This window comes from Haplochromis burtoni, unplaced genomic scaffold, assembly GCF_018398535.1.
Source record: "Haplochromis burtoni strain Fernald_Lab_line unplaced genomic scaffold, NCSU_Asbu1 Contig_1036, whole genome shotgun sequence".
Classification (NCBI taxonomy): Eukaryota; Metazoa; Chordata; class Actinopteri; order Cichliformes; family Cichlidae; genus Haplochromis; species Haplochromis burtoni.
The window spans coordinates 36,256-48,423 of record NW_024583397.1 but is presented as its reverse complement, the minus strand read 5'-3'; the positions used below and the strand labels follow the sequence as shown (position 1 = coordinate 48,423).

Sequence of the window (12,168 nt, the reverse complement as noted above, 5' to 3'; positions counted from 1 at the left end):
GCTCCCAGGCCTCTGGTAGAGGACCCAAGGTTGAAGGATAAAGACTGTCCACAGGGCAAGTGTGGAATTAGTAAATATGCAGAGAATGCAGAGAAAACACAAGACTTTATTTTCCATCAGTACCTGGTTCCACAGCGGTTTATCATCGTATCTGTGAAACAGAAACATTTAAGGACTGTGAAATAAAATTTATAGCGGCTGTACATTCCAGGCCTTCCTTAGCTATGTAGATATTATAACAATATTTTCAGATTAATCTGTCAGTCTGCCCCAGGGCAGCTGTGGCTACAACAGTAGCTTGCCTCCACCAGTGTGTGAATGCGAGAGTGAATGAATAGTGGCATTGTAAAGTACTTTGGGTGCCTTGAAAAGTGCTATATAAATCCAATCCATTATTATTGTCTTACTTATAATCAGGTTATATTTACTGTCCAGCTCACCTTCTGTTTCTCCTTCACCTCAGCTACAATCTGTGTCTGTCTGATCTTAGCACTGAAATGACAGACAGCAGCATCTCCAGGCAGAGGGAAGACAAAAACAGCCTCTGATGGTTTGTCCTCCTTATTCTCGTAGTTCAGGGTGGAGACCACTGTAGCCACATGGTCCCTCACCTGCAGCTCCACCTCAATGCTCTTCAGAGGAACTGACATTCAAACTGAATTACCAAAAAACCATAAGTCAGAGATGTTTTGAAAATGGTTGTTTGTTTCTTCTTTTTACATTTCAGCAAAAGAAACTTGTTAACCAAGTTGATATTTAAACATGGTTCTGTCCAACAAAGTGTCAACTTAAAACAAAAAAAAGAAGAAAAAGTGTAATTTTGTTAATATTTATATTTAACTTATCCAGTCTATTTTTTAAATAACTTTCTTATTATTTAGTTTTTTTGTAGGAACTGTACTTGCAAAACATAAACGTGCAGATCATGTCTATATTGGGTCCGTCAGTTCATTACCAATTCTGGACATCTATGCAACATCCAAACTAGGCCCACAATCTGGATATCCAACAATGACCCAAGTTAGACGTTAATATGACTTTCAACATTTTAACTTTGGACTAGCTAATTTTTCTGGACATCGCATGGACGTCTATGAGAGGTGCAGGAAATTTACATGATTGATAAATGTAATATTTTTTTGTTTAGAAATATCAAGCTCGTTGTTATGAACATGATACATATGAATACAAACTATTCATAAGAAAACAAAATTTATTAGCCTATGTATTTGTTCAGTACATGTGGGGTTTTGGGGGGGATTTTTTTTAACTGGTTATTTATTTCATTATATGTCCTCCACCTTCTGAAAACATGTTACTAAAGAGCCTACAGAAGCAGTATAAAAATTATATCTAAATTAATATAAATTTGATGTTGAAAGAACAGCCACAACAACCACATGTAGGCTGCTCGTACGCGTATTTGTACTATTATCCCCAGTTTTTATTTTTTATTTTTATTTATTTATTTACAATTATCCTCTCTATCACAAAAGTATGTGAAGCAAAATATTACATGCCAAGCAACGAGTCTTTACAATTAAGGATTAAATAAATGACAATGGTAATTTATTTAATGACCGATTGTCATTTATTTAATGAACTTACGTTCATTTTGAAAAACGTTCATTTAGAAAAACGTAAGTCTCTTTGTATCAGTACCTGGTTCCTTTTGGAGATTTAACAGACCAGAGTAGTTCATCCTCGTACCTGTGAACCAAGAATATTTGAGGACTTGTATTAAAAATAAATGTATCCTTTTATCCATTATCGGGTCCTGAGGGCAGCAGCCTAAGCAGAGAAGCCCAGAAATCCACCAAGGCAACGCGTTAGCACCATGCAGCCCCACCGCGCTAACGTGGATTTGCCACCTTAATGAATCAGAGCGAATCAGAGTCCGAGCACCCAACCTGTGGACTGTTAGTCGGCAGACAAGAAGGAAAACAGCTACAGTTGTAATGTTCTATCATTTTACTACATTCATTTATTAGTGTCTGTTTTATACCATTGTATCCTCTTTAGTTTCATACATAAATAGAGTCTAATCCACCATCACATTAATAAAACGTTTGGAGGTAAATGCTACCTACAAGGGGTCTAAATTCAACAGACAAGTGTAGATTTCTTTCAAACTTGCCATTTACGTGAAAAGGGAAAGACTATATCTGAGTCGAGGAGGGGGCCTTTCGCCATCTTGCAATGCTGTGATTGCAGCCATTTCACAAATCTCTGTGAATGGTACTCATGGCAACTGATCAGCGGTCTTTGATCAATAAGCTTTGATCAGTGGTTGTTGATCAATGGTCATGAGAATTTGCATATTAATGATCAAGGAACTGACCTCCCAGCCTATTGTTCCTTCACTGGTGCTAGTTTCAGTCATTATAAAAATGTACTGTTCATAAGGTTGGGGAAACGTGCAGTCAGCTGAGACTGAAGAAGTCCCTTTGATGAGTGACAAAACGTGTCTCTCACTGAAAACGTTACGTCCAGATGAACAGACTCAAACTTTGGGGATTAACTTGCCATTAATTTTGTAATCAAAGTTAGGGCTGTTATCGGGGCGGAGGCCCTGGTGTTTTTTTACAGGAAGACTTGACCCTAACACTCACGTGGGCAATGACAGAGAGACCTGAAGCATTGTGATTGGGAGGACCAGCCTGCCTTATCTGAACCTGAGTAGTGTTTTGTTATCAGACTTTGTCCATAATGACCACCATGTTTTAACATGAGAATGGCAATAAGTGCATGTGTCACCCGGACATCCTAGGTTTTCAGCTGATGATCAATTTTGTAATCTCATCATCGGATCTGCAGCCATATATTCTGGACACTTGCGTAAAGAGATGATCTGAACTGACAGCTCACTATCCAACTCACCAACTGGTGGTGGAAGAAAATAAATGGAAGAATAGATGGAACAGAAATATAAATTCCTATTTCTTTCAAAATAATAGTCCAACCCAATCTATATATGGATACAGACATACAGTACAATATATGGATGTGTTTATGAACTTTAATTATTCAACTTCAGGTCTTAAAGTTTTAAACACATTGTGCACATTGGTATTTTTTTTAATAAAAATTAATATGAGCTACATTCCTACCTGATGATTTCCTCTTTAGGCACTCATAATCAAACACAACAATACAAACGGTTTAAGAGCGTTACATTCCTCTTCCATTTACAGAAAGAAAGAAGTAGTAAATATTCTACTAAAACAGGGTCCTAAAAAAGAATCTGCTTTGATGACAGTTTTATTGTACTTTCAAACAGAGTGTCATCTACAGCAAATCTATAGCAAACCTCCCTCGTTTACCCACACCTATATATTTGCACAGAGAGATTGAGGTTCCCTGTTACATTTACTGAGATCAGCAGCAGACATTCTGTGTTTACGACTCAATAAAATGACATTAAATGACACTTTAATGTGTTTTACAGCATTGCAGACAGTTTCTAACTGTCAATGTTACAGTGAATAATGGTCAGATTAGGGTTGATCTTTAAACACAGGAGTGTAACTGCTCCTCTCTATCAACCTATTACAACTGATGCCGCAGCACTTTCAAAACCAACAAACCACAGACATAACATTTCTTCAGCGATGGCCTTCATAGCTGCAGGATATCACAGACAGCACCCCCATGCATAACTGCAAGTCAACAGTTTGAAACAACAAGCTGCAGAGTTTACCTTTGCAGAGAATTCTGACTGTCAATGATTAGGGTTGATCTTTAAACACAGGAGTGTAACTGCTGTGTTTTCTTACTCATCAGCAGAGATAAATATAATTTTTTACAGCATTACGGCGTAAAATACTTTACAATGATAAATATACTGTAGGATAAATGGAAGATTCTGTCAGTTCCTTCAGAAATGCCTCTTATAGCTGCAGGATGTCACAGATAGCAGACTGCAAACTATTTTTTTTCTTTTTCTTTTAATTTTTTAATTAAAATAATTTAATTATTCCTGTGTTTTGTGAATCATGAAGTTTGAGCTAAGGGAAACATGAACCAGTTGGTTGATGGTGGCTAAAGCTGGAATATTAAATCAGTAAATGCTGTCATCAGAATGTAAAATGTAAAAACCATAAAAACGAGGTAAAGAGTAAAATGAGTACTTGGTTAAGCCAGCTTTTAAAAGACGTCAGCGATATGTGCACTTTGTGCATCTTAAATAAAATTACCTAAACTGCAGTCACTCAGTCAGCAAACCACAAACAGTCAAAACACCTGCGACTTCACTCACATGTGTGTGACCACATGTGTGTGAATGTTTCAGTCTAATGTTTATTGTGAGAAATGAGTCACTTGTTTAGTGTGAAAGAAATATCTGCAGAAAAATAAAGTGCATGATGTCAGTTTCATTTTATCATAAAGTGTTAGATGAGATCAGGCTGCAAGTTCAGGCGTTGCTGAAAGGAAAGAGAACCAAGATAAGCTGGACAAATCAAACAATGACTGCACCTGTGCTGGAAGTGAGATTCTTCTGTCTTTTGTTTATATCATATTTATAATCAGTACTAGCACACATTGGTATTTTGTAATTGGCAAACTAAATTTTACTAAATAGTGTAGCCTTTCTCACAGTGCTGTCATTATTAGACTGTTTTACCCAGTGTCCTCTGCAGGTCTGAGACTGAAGTGCAGCTGGTTCTCAGAGGGATGACCTGCCAGGCTGTACTTCACCGTCACACAGCCCTCTGCTGCCTCTGAGCTCTGACACAGAATCACAGGGTCAGAAGTCACGTTAATTACTGTCATCAAATACCTAAACAACAACATGAGAAGGTGCTGCTCTTACCTGTCCAGTAAGCTGGGCATAAATCAGTGACCTCTGACCCTTGAAAAGTATTGTGATTGGTGGAGAGAGGACAGTGACAGACCCTTCCTTTGGTAAATCCCATATGACTGTGACAATAGGGTGCAGAGCAAATCACAGCGACTGCATCACCTGAAAAATAATGAAAATCTCTCCAAATATACACAAACAGCTGGAACGCACATTTTACTCACTGCAGGTAAATGGTAAATGGCCTGTATTTGTATAGCGCTTTTCTAGTCCATAGGACCCCAAAGCGCTTTACATATCCAGTCATCCACCCATTCACACACACATTCACACACTGGTGATAGCAAGCTACATTGTAGCCACAGCCACCCTGGGGCGCACTGACAGAGGCGAGGCTGCCGGACACTGGCGCCACCGGGCCCTCTGACCACCACCAGTAGGCAACGGGTGAAGTGTCTTGCCCAAGGACACAACGACCGAGACTGTCCAAGCCAGGGCTCGAACCGGCAACCTTCCGATTGCAAGGCAAACTCCCAACTCTTGAGCCACGATCGCCCAGGTCTGATCTCAGATATGGATCTGCTGCTGCTGCTGCTGCAATGTTTAATGTGACTTTTAATTGTGTTAAATGTCTTACTTTTGGTTGCATCCTGTCAGTCCCTGTGATGAACTGAGCGTGACCTCCTCCTTCGTTGGCCATCCCATTGATGAGAGCAGAACTGGCCCCTTCCACAATCCCAAAAGAGAAACACCTGCAATACAACAGTTTTCTTTGAGTACATAGAGGACATTTTGGACATTCTGGGAATTGTGTAGATATAATTTTGTTTTTGTGGTTTCACCTGTGAGAATCTGAGTTCTTCTTTACCAGATCTATCACTTTTTTGGTGTCCCACACCTCTCCATCAGTAAAGACAAACAGCTAGACAGGAGAGTTGGCACATAACATTACATCCAGAAACACACAGCTTGTTCTGAGAGCTGAGTTAGGTTTCAGAAGCACAAATGTTTGTATTGTAATGTGCAAATGGTAAATGGCCTGTATTTGTATAGCGCTTTTCTAGTCCCTAAGGACCCCAAAGCACTTTACACAACCTGTCATCCACCCATTCACACACACATTCACACACTGGTGATGGCAAGCTACAATGTAGCCACAGCCACCCTGGGGCGCACTGACAGAAGCGGGGCTGCCGGACACTGGCGCCACCGGGCCCTCTGACCACAAAGAACAATGCACAGTTAGTACCTGCAACAAAAACGAAACAACAAAATACAGGCAGTTGCCAGTCCTCTTAGCCTCCTAGTAGATAGTGCCTGTACTACATGATAGGTGAAATAGGCCATAAAGATGTGCAAATTTTAAGTATTTTTCTGAAAACCTGACCTCTGACCTCCATCTTGAAGTTGAGGTCACTGAGATTCAAACGTGTCTGATATGTTTAGTAGATGCAACTATGGTACAAATTGCAAAATCCACCATCAACTCGTTCTTGGAACATTTGTGTTTGATGTAAGTTTTACTCATGTTGTAGAAATTATGTCTGTTTATACAGTCCTGTTATGGAGATGTAAAGAAAGACATGTGCAATGACATAAGTAATTACATTCCAAGGCAAATGCAGGAAGCAGGAAGCTCCTGAGGATGTTTTACCAGTCGGTGGTTGCTGGAGTACTTTTCTATGCTGTGGTGTGCCGGGGGAGCAGCACAGCAAAGAGGGACTCATCCAGGCTGGAGAAACTGATCAGGAGGGCTAGCTCTGTGGTCGGCATGAAGCTGGACACTCTGCACACGGCCATTAACAACCAGAAGAGTCTGTTCAGTGACAGGTTGCTTCTCCCAAAGACAAGAACTAACAGACTTAAAAACTCCTTTGTCCCACACGCCATCAGACTGTTTAACTCCTCTCTGGAGGGGAGAGGGAGGGGAAACAGGAGGACAAAGGAGGGGGGAACAACTAAGCTGTAGTGCCTCTTCACCTCACTGTGCAATACCTTTTGTGCAATACTTTTGTAAATAGTCAACAGTGCAATAGACTCAATACTTGAAATGTGCAATTCACTTGTATTTTTATTTTTTATTCCTATTTATTCTATTTATCCCCTTCGTATATTTTATTTATATTGTCTCTGTATTTATATATGTGTGTGTGTGTGTGTGTGTGTGTGTGTGTGTGTGTGTGTGTGTGTGTGTGTGTGTGTGTGTGTGTGTGTTTGTGTTGTGTGTGTGTGTGTGTGTGTGTGTGTATATATATATATAATATTCTGTAACTCTGTAACTTCTGTCGGTGCTGTGCTTTTTTGGAAATCGAATTTCCCAGAGGAACCCACCCGAGGGATTAATAAAGTTCTATCTAATCTAATCTAATCTAAAATGGTTGTTTTAACTTCCTAGGACTTGGCATCCACATATGTGGACATGACATTTTGGGTTGTCTAGACCACAATACACAATTTTGCTCTACAAGGGCCTGATACCACTTACGAGGCCATACTGCCAAAACTGCGAAAACGAATGTCCTTGTATGTGACTATCAGGCTCTTGTAGAGCAAAATCAGGTAAAAAGATATGTCTTTGTTTTTACATTCATCAGTTTTTACATCCAATCAGCCCAAATAATAAAGAGAAATTAAAAATGCATGCCATGAAAGAGCTCGGGTCTTAGGAGGTTAAGGTAAGAGTTAGGCAAGCAGTAAGGTTATGATTACAAGAAGTCCCCAGAAAATTAATTAGAGCCACTGTGCATGTTACCTGTCTAGGGTGACTGGGAATGCAAGGCTGGTTGTAAATATATTTGAGGGGCTCCAGCATCCCTGATCCTCCCAAATCAGCCTCCATGTGATCAACATTCTTCAGCGCCTCCTGCATGGTCTCTTGGCTATACTCCACACTCTTACTGCCCTCACATAAATATCAGTACACAATTACATGCACTTCATACCAAAAACAGAAAGTCTTTTGTTGGGCTGACTGATACGAGGGAGAGACTCACAGGAAGATGTGTTCATAACTGGACCCAAAACTGTAAATGTTGAAATAGCAGCACATTGGTAAGTTCTTTAACAGGAGCAGCAGAGCGGAGAGGGACACTATTAAAGATGTTATGACTGTAATAACGTATTAAGGATACCCTGGCAGAGCTCATATGAGTTTCCTCCTGCTCACTCTTACTGATAGCCCATACTTCCAGATCGATCCATTAAGAACACAAACTCTCCACAAGACGTCCCTGAAGACATCACAGACTGGGGGAACTCAGGGTACAAACTCACCATCACCACTGGATCACCCATCAGAGTGCCTGAAAAATGAAAGGGACAGAAAAATGACGCAAAGCAGTTTTTACTGTTTATTCCAACAAATTGCAGCAAACAACTTCACTCATTTTCACTCACCCGGCTCAGCAGAGGCCTGTCCTGCCTCCACCACAGCAGTGGGCTGGTGAGCATCTTTGTAATAAATCAGCAGTTCAACATCTCTGTCAAACTTGTGTCCTGCAGCCAGTTTGACCAGCACGGTGGCACGGTGGTTAGCACTGTTGCCGCACAGCAAGAAGGTCTTGAGTTCAATTCCACCATCAGGCCGGGGTCTTTCTGTGTGGAGTTTGCATGTTCTCCCCGTGTTTGCGTGGGTTCTCTCTGGGTACTCCGGCTTCCTCCCACCGTCCAAAGACATGCAGCTTGTGCGGATAGGTTAATTGATTAATCCAAATTGCCACTAGGTGTGAATGTGAGTGTGAATGGTTGTCTGTCTCTGTGTGTTGGCCCTGCGACAGACTGGCGACCTGTCCAGGGTGTACCCCGCCTTTCGCCCTATGACAGCTGGGATAGGCTCCAGCGCCCCCCGCGACCCTGAAAAGGATAAGCGGAAGCGAATGGATGGATGGATGTGCCTGGAAGTGGGTTGACAGAGCATTTAAACAATTTACAATAATTTTATAAGATTCATTATATATATTCCAACTTTATATCATAAACATTTCAGCTAAATCTGTTTTGACAGAATTTTTTCTTTTAGACAGTACATGTTTATATTTGTCCAAGAGTATAGATTCTGATTTGTTTTGATAGTAAGAAAGACCAGTATACACATATACTGGCTTTTATTTTTAAACATCTTTTAGATATTAATGTTCAGAGATCTTGATGCATTCTCAGTCATCCAGGTAAGTAAATCTCTAAAGGTTGATTCTGTTCATCTGGACGTAGCGTTTTCAGTGGGAGAAACGTTTCGTCACTCATTAAAATGACTTCTTCAGACTTCAGCTGTTGATCAGTGGTCATGAGAATTTGCATAATCATGATGAAGGAACTGACCTCCCAGCCCATTGTTCCTTCAGTGGTGCTGGTTTCAGTCATTATGCAAATGTACTGTCAATAAGATTGGGGAAACCTGCAGTCAGGTGAGACTGAAGAAGTCTTGATGAGTGATGAAACGTTTCTCTCGCTGAAAACGCTACAACCAGATGAACAGAATCAACCTTCATGTTCAAACATTGCTGCAGTTTCAATGTATGAAAAAAATGCCATTTAAGTAGGTGCACGAGTCATTTTTCAAAAATATGTATGTTGAAAAGTATTTTAGTTATAAAACAAAATTTTGACTGCAATAATTATAGCTGCTCAAATTTTGTATCATAAAAATTTTATTCAAATCAGTGACAATCAAGCAGAAAAGATTCTACAAATTGTCCAATTTGAGATGGAATGACTTACAGTAGTTATTTTTCGGTTAACATGTAAATAATTCCATGTAATATCTTACTTATTTCCACATATGTAGTTATGAAACCTTTTACATGTTTGAATTTGAGGGTTTCTGCTAGTGTCAAGTGTTTTTCATACCCCGATATTTGAGGATTGAATCGAGGGTTGAGCACAGCAGGCAGACAGAACCTTAGACCATCATCAGCCTGCACAGCCAGCTCAGTCACATACTCCAACCTGATGGAGGCGCTCTCTCCTGGAGGCAGACTGCCCACACTCAGAGAGAATATATCTGGACTCTGATCACTCTCCTCCAATAGGAAGGCCTGCTGACCCGAGCTCAGAGCATCATCATACTCCTCACGAGCCTGAAGGACAGGTGACACATGTCAGTGACATTCACTGTGTTTATAAGTAAGATTAAAAATAACAATAATCAGGTTATATTTACTGTCCAGCTCACCTTCTGTTTCTCCTTCACCTCAGCTACAATCTGTGTCTGTCCGATCTTAGCACTGAAATGACAGACAGCAGCGTCTCCAGGCAGAGGGAAGACAAAAACAGCCTCTAATGGTTTGTTCTTCTTGTTCTCGTAGTTCAGGGTGGAGACCACTGTAGCCACATGGTCCCTCACCTCCAGCTCCACCTCAATGCTCTTCAGAGGAACTGACAGTAATACAGAATCACCATGAATACATAAACTAAACATGTTTTACAAAGAGTTGACTCGTGGATTATTTCTTCTTTTTACAAGGAAATTCTACCTGTTTACCAAGCTGATACTTAAAAAAAAAAAACTCAATCCAAGATTATTTACAATACAGAACATGAGGACTGGTATAATGTTGTTAAGACCGCTTTCATCCTTCATGGATTTTTGAGTTGAATCATAACTTTGACTGTGTTAACTATATAAGACACTTTCTTTAATGTTTATTCTGGAAGTTACATTTAATTTAAACAGACTTTCATTTGACTATTCAATAGTAATATTATTCAAACTGAATTAACATGAAAGACTAGATTTTTGTAGTTCTGAGTTTTTATACTTTAATTTTTCATGTTTTTAAGAACTACACAAAGACAAACACGAAATGTATGACATTGCAGACTGTATTTCTGCTATTTGTCCCTCTTTTCAAATACTGTGTTTAATTAGATATTATCTCTATCACAAACAATATGTGAAGCAAGATATTATGTGCCATTATAACCAGTAACCAGTTACATTAAAATATTACAAAATCCAAACGTGGTCAGAGAGAAAACAGAAGTCTCTTTGAATCAGTTCCTCGTTCCTTTTAGAGAGTTAGCAGACTGGAGAAGTTCATCCTTGTACCTGTGAACCAAGAACATTATTTTAATGCTAATACGAACATCTTAATAGTTAGTTAAATTTTAATTGCATTATTAATTTGATTACTTATGCACAGTTTTCCAGTCATACAGTTTTTTTTATAGTGAGGTGTTTTCATTTTGTTTTCTTGTTTCTTTTCCTAAGGGAATGGTTTGAAAATCACTTGTCAGCATTGTCAGCTAACAGTGAATACTCTTGGTATTATAGTAGATATTTAGTTAGGCTTAAGATGTCTGTGTTTGAAAGCAGACAGGCAGCATAAATAGTGCTTTAAACTGGTCCAATTTATGTTGTGAAATTGTTACATGGTGGAGGAATGTGTTTTTCTTATGTGTATGTGTGGTGGGTGAGGTGGGCGGAATCGTCACCGCATACCACTGTTTTGATGACAGGTAACAGCTAGCCTGAAGCACCTTCCGGTTTAGTTCTTCCTGTTGTTTGCATCATCGAATTAAAAATAAAGAGCAACACCCCAACCACCACCCCCCCCAACACACACACACACACACACACACACAGATGTCTCTCTGTAAATGCGGTTGTCTGTTGCAGCACAACCACATTTCTTTATATTACGATAAAAACATATAAACAAAATTAATAAAGAATTTCAATGTGACAGCATCCAGGTTGCTATCCTTAGTTTTAAGGTTTCCGTGTCAGTGTGCAGTAATGTGTTGCTGAGCAGCAACTGATCAGGCTGCTTAAATAAATGCACGGTAGGAGCTTACCTCTAAAGCCCGACATGTGTGTCAGATGTCAGATGGTTTACTGCCGTCCCCGTTTGTAAATATTAAAGGCCAAAGTGTTCACACAGCACAGACTCAACTGATATGTCACCTCTATCTGATATTCTCCACTTACTTGTTGTGATGTGGGTGGAGCTTTTTTCGCAGCCTTAGCTCTGAGAACACAGTCATCAGGACCTGAACCCTGCGTTTAAAAGTCTTGGTACAGAAGACTGTAGGGTGGCTACAGAGGGAAACCTGGGAAAATGTTCTTATAGTCTTTATGTGTTAAACAAGTAACAAAGTATGAATTTCATCACCAGAAAGGGGGAGAGAAAAGTAAGGAACAGTCTTTCTGAAAGAGCTGCTACAGTAGCTGTCTTTACTTTATCAATGTTATGAGAACAATTCTGATTTATCTATTTATTTGTTTACAACGGTAAACACAAATTTCAAATACCAATGTACAATACAAATATATAACAATTCTAATTATATAATTAAAACAAATGATAACGCACACATAATGTTGTCTGGTCGTTCCATACATTTTTATACATCATGTGTTTGTATTC

General features: G+C 39.5%; 2 protein-coding genes and 1 long non-coding RNA gene across 5 annotated transcripts in view; all 3 read right to left on the bottom strand.

Annotated features, from left to right (window-relative positions):
* The window catches only part of LOC102303551 (von Willebrand factor A domain-containing protein 5A), a 30,764-nt gene extending 22,349 nt beyond the window's left edge, over positions 1-8,415 (bottom strand). Inside the window, exon 1 of the mRNA XM_042216396.1 lies at positions 8,198-8,415. The gene's annotated coding sequence lies outside the window, so the exon portion shown is untranslated. The remainder of the gene's footprint in view (positions 1-8,197) is intronic.
* Positions 7-6,472, bottom strand: LOC102303864. Of its 2 annotated transcripts, none has more exons than XR_006053454.1 (6): positions 6,456-6,472; positions 5,439-5,527; positions 4,814-4,963; positions 4,625-4,728; positions 1,663-1,710; positions 7-643 (listed from the first exon to the last, which is right to left on the bottom strand). It is a non-coding gene; the product is annotated as an uncharacterized LOC102303864 (long non-coding RNA). The 2 variants fall into 2 exon arrangements; XR_006053453.1 differs by lacking the exon at positions 6,456-6,472 and adding an exon at positions 5,644-5,925 and having other exon boundaries at positions 5,439-5,553.
* Positions 8,416-9,198: 783 nt separating the features above from the next.
* Positions 9,199-11,730, bottom strand: LOC121811789 (von Willebrand factor A domain-containing protein 5A-like). Of its 2 annotated transcripts, none has more exons than XM_042216397.1 (3): positions 11,597-11,730; positions 9,972-10,847; positions 9,199-9,876 (listed from the first exon to the last, which is right to left on the bottom strand). In XM_042216397.1, the coding sequence occupies exons 2-3, from the start codon at positions 10,215-10,217 to the stop codon at positions 9,523-9,525; spliced, it is 600 nt and encodes a 199-aa protein (XP_042072331.1). In that variant the 5' UTR covers positions 10,218-10,847; positions 11,597-11,730; the 3' UTR covers positions 9,199-9,522. The 2 variants fall into 2 exon arrangements, with proteins under 2 accessions (XP_042072331.1, XP_042072332.1); XM_042216398.1 differs by having other exon boundaries at positions 9,972-10,174; positions 11,597-11,723.
* Between the last annotated feature and the right edge of the window lie 438 nt (positions 11,731-12,168).